Source organism: Vitis vinifera, chromosome 2, assembly GCF_030704535.1.
Source record: "Vitis vinifera cultivar Pinot Noir 40024 chromosome 2, ASM3070453v1".
In the NCBI taxonomy this organism is placed as follows: domain Eukaryota; kingdom Viridiplantae; phylum Streptophyta; class Magnoliopsida; order Vitales; family Vitaceae; genus Vitis; species Vitis vinifera.
In genome coordinates, this window is record NC_081806.1 from 8,150,763 (window position 1) to 8,159,225 (window position 8,463).

The window sequence follows — 8,463 nt, forward strand, 5'->3', positions numbered from 1 at the left end:
CCCTAAATTTGTTTATAAACACGAAGTCAGAGCTGGTATTGCAAAATTTTCTCTACTCAAATCAATGGAGAGCTTTGAGAACTTGTGGTTTAGCATAGAACTGTGCCTTCAACTGATTTTTAAAAAACATGGACACAATGATAAAGGAAGTTTTTGAGATGTTATTGGGTTCCACAAGGGAGTGGATGGAGTTGGAAAAAAACATGATTTTTTTTAATCTAATGAAGGTAACTGATCCCAGTCATTGGGATTTTAGGCTTGTTGCTGCTGTTATTTATGTGTTTGTCTTGTATGAATTGGTTCTTATACTATGAGTTGACCATGGTATTGCAACTTGCATTTAGGTTTTAATGGGTTATGTTGTCCATCAGAGAATTTGCAACTATGTTATTTTCTTATTAGAGCTGCTGTGGTGGAATTGCATGTTGAGAACAATTTGTTTCCCCCCTAAAATAATGCTTGGTATTATGCTAATGCAACATATGTGGGTGGTAAGACATACCTTTATCCTTTTTATTTCTTTATTTTTCTCTATTATTTACTAGAATCTTGAACAAAATTGTTACATATTTATTGATGATTCTCTGAATTTATTCATTCAAGTAGTCAAAAAAATCAAGAATGAAACATAAAACACCCACTGACAGCCAGTCATAAGATCATCTTAAAGTCATCCTCTGGTAACCACAGTAGATTTCTTAAACAGGTTTCTCGTCTATATTTGATTATCATTATTTCATTCTAATAGTTTCGGTATAAAAGAAAGTTTGTCACACATGCCAACCCTGTAAATTTTGAGTACAATAGAAGAGCAGTAGAATTGTTCTGCCTTCTACTTGTACCAGACTAAGCTTTCGATATGTAGTTTTATGTCAAGGTGAAGTTGTCATACATTTAGATAATAACATTATTAGGTAACCTGAAAAATAGAGATTCTTCATGGAAACGAGCACAAGGAGAACACACCAGACACAGAATGAGATAAGAAGTGGGAAGTGCTGTCCCACATGGACTAGATATGAAAGCTGGCTGTACAAGGACATAGCATAAAAGGGAGTTGAGGACACGGCTCAAAGCATACCTTTCTCGGCCTTTTGGCTAAGATCAAGTGTAGTATCTGTTCTTATCAGTTTAATATCTGATACGTGGGACATCGTCCCACATGATATTAAATTTATTTTTTAAGGGGAAGGGCCCATCACAATAGCTTGCTATTGGGGTCCTTGAGCGTCGCCCTTGCGTTGCACTACTGCTTGGGCCTGGCGCACCCCTCCAATTAAAGTCTATAAATGCCTTCACAGTTTCATTAGCTAATTTGATTGAGTGTAGAACATAACCCATTGTGTGACTGCAGGAAGCTTGCTCACCTAAGTGTCTCTTGGATAGTTAAAAGATTAGGAAGAAGAATGTGATTAGAAATGGTAAGTTTCATACTTTGTACTTCCATTCCTCTATTTTTGTTTTGATTGAAAAATTTTCAATGTAGAGCAATGGTAAAAGTATGATTTTAGTTGGCTTTTATTTGCCCAAGTATGAGCTTTCAAGACACATTATGCTTGAGTTGCTTAAAGGAATAAGGAAGATGGAGGAAGAAAAGATGAGGGTCCAAGCAACAATGAAGAAGTTATGGATGTGTTTGATTTTGTATTGTTGGTATAGAAAGTCTCAAATGTTTTAAATGTTTGATATGTTGGTGATGATAAGAACTGTAAGTATCGACAGTTTAGTAAGTGACCCCAAAACAGGTCAAAGAAGAAATGAAAGATTGGGAGCATGAGTTCTGCATGTACTACTAGCTATGTGGATGGTTGATGGATGTGAGCAATTGATTTAACATGTACTTTGATTTTTCCCCCCAATGTTATTTATACTTTTATTTTTTCTCCTTATTTATTATTTTCTTCATCGCTGCTACTTATGGATTGTAATGGCTACCAGTTGCAGGGATGGCAACTGTGGTTATGCACAAAATATTTTGTTTTTGCTTTTGGTTTTGTTTTTTTTTTGTTAGTGACCCATCTATTTTTCTATTTCAATTTAACCTTTTTATGTTGTATTGGTGTTATTGGAGTTAAAAGAAATAATTTTCCTGAATGCAGCAAAAACAAGCATGGGAATTCACTTATTCCCACTCTAACATGTCAATTTTATTTTAATGTATGTGTTTTCACAAAAATGAAGAGTCTTTTCTGTTGTGTATTGGTGACTGTCTCCTCATTTCAGTAATTGATGACTGAGCTGGATTCATGTCTCTTTGTTTGTGGCCAAAAACTAATGTTATGTCTCAGTAGTCCTGAAGAACAGGGGAATCTTGTCTTCCTCAAGCATATATAGGATCTAGTGAAATTGTAATTTCATTTTTTTAAGATTTCCTTTTGGACTCAATTCTGTTTTTATTATGCTGGTAATCTTGCCATGAGTGATTATGAGGTGGAGATGGTGACTGATGGCATGCCTTGTTTACAGAAATTTTCATGGACTCACTGGGTAGATCTTTCATAAACATATCTGATCCTTTTCCTCCTTCCCTGATCTAAATGAGTACATCTCACTTGTGATTGAAAATTTGAAGTATTTGAGGTACTGACCAATAATATGTTCTCTGTACTGTCAAACTCGAGTATAATTTTGAATAGAGCGATTTCTAGTTTAAGGCAATTCACACTTGGGTTCCAATTTTGGTTCTTTGGTTTAATCATTTGAACAGCTGATTTATGCCTAAAAATTGTTCCCTTGATTTAGTCAAATCTGGTTATAAACTATTGTACTCACTTGTCTGCTTGTTCTTACATGAGGTTCAAGTTTGCTGTATGATAGTTTTCAGCAATGAGAATGGATTTTCATTTGTAGAATGCATATGGGTTTTTTCGAGTCTTTGTACAACAATGAGAGTTTTCCTGTTTGATTGATTGTGGCAGGTCCTTGAAACTGAGGTGTGTGGAGGATAAGAGTGGAGCTTGGCTTTTGTCAACAAGATCTATCTCCCAAATGTGGCTAAGATTTGAGTTCAACCATGTACTTTAGCTTCTGTGGGTGGTATCTTCTGTTGTAACTCAAATTCAATGAGGAATTCAATTTTTTTTTTTTTTTTTTTTTTAAAGCATTACACTTTTGGAGGTTCTTGAGTCTTTGGTCTGGCTCTGTCTGTCTAAATGGTACTCAGAGCTTGATGTTTGATAACATAGTGTGCCATGTCAATGATTTAATATAGTTTGTACGAACTCTGGACACATGAATTTTTTTTTTTCATGCATTATTTATGGTTTAATGCATAAAATTGTTGATTTCAGAAGTTGATAAAAGTATTTTTAATTTGTTTTCAGATCTGGTAAACTTGTTTTAAGTGCTTTCTTCTTGATTTCTTCTGTATCATAAACCGTCAGAGCTGTCAAATGGTGGGGCTGCTGTGATTTTGTGTGATCTCCCTGCCTATGAACAAAGAAAGAAAGGTAGCCAGTCTTCTCAAACTCGTGTGTTCCAAAAGTATGATTGTTTGGTGTTAAAGTGGCAAGACTAGAGTGTTAAAGTGAAGTGCTCCATTGCATAAATCCAGAATCATTTCTATAAATAAAGACATCTGAGGCCATGAACCCTAAATGTGAGCACAAACCATTTTCCTAATGCTTTGATGCTTATTTAACAATTCCTAGGAAGCTTGTGGCATTTGGTCTTGTAGGGAATTCTTATAATTTTTGTAATGTAGGATTTGTTCCTGTTTTCAGATAGTCATCTGGACTCTGTTCCTAAACATATTTGCTTTTCCAGTCGGGTCTATTCCAGTTGTTCAATTCATTCCTATGAGATACAAGCTGAATGGCTTCTTGTAGTGTTTCTTTCTTGCTTCCTTCTCCTTTGCTGCCAACATTGATTCTTTCTACATCTTCAAGTTTCAGTCACTTGCATCTCAGATCAAGGGTTAAAGAAATTCTATTGACATTCATTTCCATGTTCCATCTAAAGGAATTCTGAATATATTTGTTTTGAGAGAATGACTACAAAATCTAGAAATCATCAATCTGCTTGAAAATAATAAAAAGGGAAGCGAGGAGGATTTGATATCTGTGTGTAGAAATGGAGAGTGCAGTGATAGGTAGCAGTGGAATGGACTATGGAGTAGGGAGGTTCGCTTTCAGTTGAGAATGTCCGGGATCGATCTTCCAAGAACTTCAGTTTTGTCAAGTCCAGTAGGTTTATCCAGAAGCCAATTCTGATGATGTTATAATGGATGAGTGTCTTCAAATTCTGGTAACTGAGGAAACTCATGGTTGGTCAGTTCAGCCTGAAGGCAATGACTTTCACCAACTTCATTTGGCTGGTAAAGATTTGGGCTTCTCATGGATATAGCCCCATTTTCTGGCTATGGGCATCTGAGTATTTACTCCTAGTTTTGTAGTTGCAGTTCTTGAGCAGCCCCTGAAAATTCAGATGGATGATAACTACCCTGGAAGGGTTTTCTTCTTGCCTTTTGTTTTTGGTGTTTATGAAAAACAATAGACATGCATTCGATCCATGGGATCCTGAGCTTGACATGACTCTTGCTGCTGCCTATTCCATAGGGTAGTATAGTGGTGCCTGCACTACAACTCAATGCTCTACCCTGAAACTCATTTAGGTTTGATTCTACCAAATTTAGATAAACTAAACCCCATTCACCATCATTTGACGGCGAAGCTACATTTAAAATTGCACAATTAAGTAACCTAAAAATAGAGAGACTTCAAGGAAAAACACAGGAAAGAAACAAGGCAAAGGCTGATGAGAAAGTGGGACGTGGTATCCCACATCGACAAGTCATGAAGTGCGGCTGTAGAAGAACATTGAATAAAAGGGAGTCGAGAACCCATTACAAAGCATACCTTTCTCGGCCTTTTGGCTAAGATCAAGTGTAGTATCTGTTCTTATCAGTTTAATATCTGATACGTGGGACATCGTCCCACATGATATTAAATTTATTTTTTTAGGGGGAGGGCCCATCACAATAGCTTGCTATTGGGGTCCTCGCGCGTCGCCCTTGCGCTACACTACTGCATGGGCCTGGCGCACCCCTCCAAAACCCAGTTCTAAGTTTGTTAGAGCCCCCTTGGTCAAAAGGGCCTGTGCGAGGTGCGGTGATGCGGGTTTGTCTAATTTATTCCTTCGGGCCTGGGAGCTGTTGCAAAGGGATGAACCTTCTGACTTGTCTGGGCTGGGTGGAAAAGTATTTGTATGTTCTTATACTTCACGTTTAGGGCCCGACATAAAATGCTTTATACAATAGTTGAAGATACACTATACCGACAATCACTCATGACGATTCCTAAAAAAAAAAATTTAATTAAAAAAACTGAAGGTCAAGAGTGTGTGCAGGCAGGAACAAATTACATCCTAACATCTCATTGGAATCTTGAATAAAAGATTATACCTTAATTCCTGATCAAAAAGGGTATATATTTAGGTGAATGAGTATCAACACAACAGAAAGTAAAATTGTTGGTCTGAAGATGAAAGAGAAATGAAACTAATTACATTTTATCATACATCATAAAGTTTGTATGTCCCTGGGATTTCATAGAAAATGGTGCAGTAGCAGTTAAGTCTTGTGATTGTTGGATAAGACACAGGACCAGCCAAAAAAGGGGAAAAAAATCGCAGTCGATCTGACCACAATAACACCGCATAATGATAATGGTTTTCCTAGGCCTAGCTCTTATGCCACTTGTGTCCCAAAAGGAGTTCCTCATTCAAAATGGTAACAAAAGGAGAAGACAACCAAATGAAACCTTTACAGATCTGGGTGAAATTGAGCATAGATTGCAATGCTTTGGGGCAACTTTGTGTCAACAACAGCATCCACCAGCCAGACGTTGGGAATCCGACACACTGACACTCTACGACTTCAGATTTATATCAACAAAGTCTTTTTGCTTTGTTGAAGAAAGTGTCTCCATTCCTGGTAATGGGTTATCTTTGGTGGAATTGGATGTTGAGAACAATTTGTTTCCCCGCTAAAATAATGCTTGGTATTATGCTAATGCAACATATGTGGGTGGTAAGACATTCCTTTTATTTTTCTCTATCATTTACTCGAATCTTGAACAAAATTGTTACATATTTATTGATGATTCTCTGAATTTATTCATTCAAGTAGTCAAAAATATCAAGAATGAAACATAAAACACCCACTGACAGCCAGTCATAAGATCATCTTAAAGTCATCCTCTGGTAACAACAGTAGATTTCTTAAACAGGTTTCTCGTCTATATTTGATTATCATTATTTCATTCTAATAGTTTCGGTATAAAAGAAAGTTTGTCACACATGCCAACTCTGTAAATTTTGAGTACAATAGACGAGCAGTAGAATTGTTCGGCCTTCTACTTGTACCAGACTAAGCTTTCGATATGTAGTTTTATGTCAAGGTGAAGTTGCCATACATTTAGATAATTACATTATTAGGTAACCTGAAAAATAGAGATTCTTCATGGAAACGAGCATAAGGAGAACACACCAGACACAGAATGAGATAAGAAGTGGAAAGTGCTGTCCCACATGGGCTAGATATGAAAGCTGGCTGTACAAGGACATAGCATAAAACGGAGTTGAGGAGACGGTTCAAAGCATACCTTTCTCGGCCTTTTGGCTAAGATCAAGTGTAGTATCTGTTCTTATCAGTTTAATATCTGATACGTGGGACATCGTCCCACATGATATTAAATTTATTTTTTTAGGGGAAGGGCCCATCACAATAGCTTGCTATTGGGGTTCTTGCGCGTCGCCCTTGCGTAGCACTACTGCTTGGGCCTGGCGCACCCCTCCAATTAAAGTCTATAAATGCCTTAACAGTTTCATTAGAGTCTATAAATGCCTTTACAGTTTCATTAGCTAATATGATAGTGTGGAACAAAAATGCACTTTTGGCAGTAAAAACCCATAACTCTCACGACAATGGAACCACACTTGACACTGTCACAATGCAGCCAACCCATTGTGTGACTGCAGGAAGCTTGCTCAACGAAGTGTCTCTTGGATAGTTGAAAGATTAGGAAGAAGAATGTGATTAGAAAAGGGTAAATTTCATACTTTGTACTTTCATTCTGTTGGAAACATGCCTTAGGTTGCTACAGTTCTGGGCAAACAAAAAATTGCTGAATAATTGGTCAATAGACCAAGTCTTTAGGAAATATTTTCTACATATATATATATTTGGCTTAATATTAGGAATTGGTTAGACATGGCTTGAAATTAGCAAATTCTCTTAACTTTCTCTTATGTTTCAGCTCTATATAAAGAGCAATGCAGTGAATAAAAATATACTTCCAGATACCAAGTTTTATTTTTTACTGAAAAAGTTTTATTTTTCCTTTGTTGTCATATAATTTCTGCCCTGTTCTTGTGCCATATATCAATAATTTGGTATCAGAGCAATTCTTCTTGAGGGATCTATGAGTTAAGTGACTCCAGAAATGGAAACTGAAATAACTTTCTCCCATGTTGCACCATCGATTTTTGATGGTGATAACTATCAAGCCTGGGCTGTTAGAATGATAGCCCATCTTGAAGCATTAGATCTTTGGGAAGCTATAGAGGAAGACTATGATGTTCCCCCATTGTCGGCGAACCCTACGATGACTCAGCTTAAGACCCACAAAGAGAGGAAGACTAGGAAGTCCAAAGCTAAAGCCTACTTATTCTTTGTTGTTTCAAGCACTATATTTACAAGAATCATGAACCTAGAGTCAACAAAAGATATTTGGGACTACCTCAAAAAGGAATACCAAGGCAATGAAAAAACCAAAAATATGCAAGTACTCAACTTGATTAGGGAGTTTGATATGCTGAAAATGAAGGAGACAGAAACCATCAAAGACTACTCTGACACGTTGTTGGGCATAGTAAACAAGGTGAGGTTGCTTGGTAAGGACTTCTCTGATGAACGAATTGTGCAAAAAATTCTTGTAACTCTGCCTGAAAAGTATGAGTCTAAAATTTATTCATTAGAAGAATCTAAGGATTTGTCAAGCATATCCTTGGTAGAATTGGTGAATGCATTGCAGGCATAAGAGCAGTGGAGAATGATAAGAAAAGAAGAATCGATGGAGGGTGCTCTTCAAGCAAAGGCAGAAAATACAGCAGGAGACAAAGACAAGAAAAACAACAATAAGAACAACAACAACAAGACTGACATCAACAACAAAAACAAGGATGGAACCTATCCACCTTGCCCACACTGCAAAAAGACAAATCACCCACAAAGGAAGTGTTGGTGGAGGCCTGACGTCAAGTGCAGGAAATGTGGTCAGATTGGACACATGGAGCGGATTTGCAAGTCACAACAACATGAAGAGGCAAAAGCTTCTACTGAGCAACATCAAGAAGAGCAACTTTTTGTTGCAACATGCTCCACAACAAGTAACAACTCTAGCGATTCCTAGTTGATTGATAGTGGCTGCACAAACCACATGACCAATGACCAAGAGCTCTTTA

At 37.1% G+C, this 8,463-nt stretch overlaps 1 protein-coding gene, 1 long non-coding RNA gene and 3 other non-coding genes across 5 annotated transcripts; all 5 read left to right on the forward strand.

Moving 5' to 3' along the window:
• Positions 1-1,040: 1,040 nt before the first annotated feature.
• Positions 1,041-3,322, forward strand: LOC109123738 (uncharacterized). The gene is made up of 2 exons (XR_002031532.2): positions 1,041-1,421; positions 2,919-3,322. It is a non-coding gene; the product is annotated as an uncharacterized LOC109123738 (long non-coding RNA).
• On the forward strand, positions 1,078-1,273 carry LOC132253355 (U2 spliceosomal RNA). Its single transcript, XR_009465208.1, has one exon. It is a non-coding gene; the product is annotated as a U2 spliceosomal RNA (small nuclear RNA).
• A 1,530-nt stretch (positions 3,323-4,852) lies between the features above and the next one.
• On the forward strand, positions 4,853-5,048 carry LOC132253347 (U2 spliceosomal RNA). Its single transcript, XR_009465205.1, has one exon. It is a non-coding gene; the product is annotated as a U2 spliceosomal RNA (small nuclear RNA).
• A 1,550-nt stretch (positions 5,049-6,598) lies between these two features.
• LOC132253365 (U2 spliceosomal RNA) lies at positions 6,599-6,794 on the forward strand. Its single transcript, XR_009465214.1, has one exon. It is a non-coding gene; the product is annotated as a U2 spliceosomal RNA (small nuclear RNA).
• A 648-nt stretch (positions 6,795-7,442) lies between these two features.
• Positions 7,443-8,039, forward strand: LOC104882512 (uncharacterized). Its single transcript, XM_010666176.1, has one exon. It carries the CDS (start codon positions 7,443-7,445, stop codon positions 8,037-8,039), a length of 597 nt encoding a protein of 198 aa, XP_010664478.1.
• The last annotated feature ends 424 nt before the right edge of the window (positions 8,040-8,463 follow it).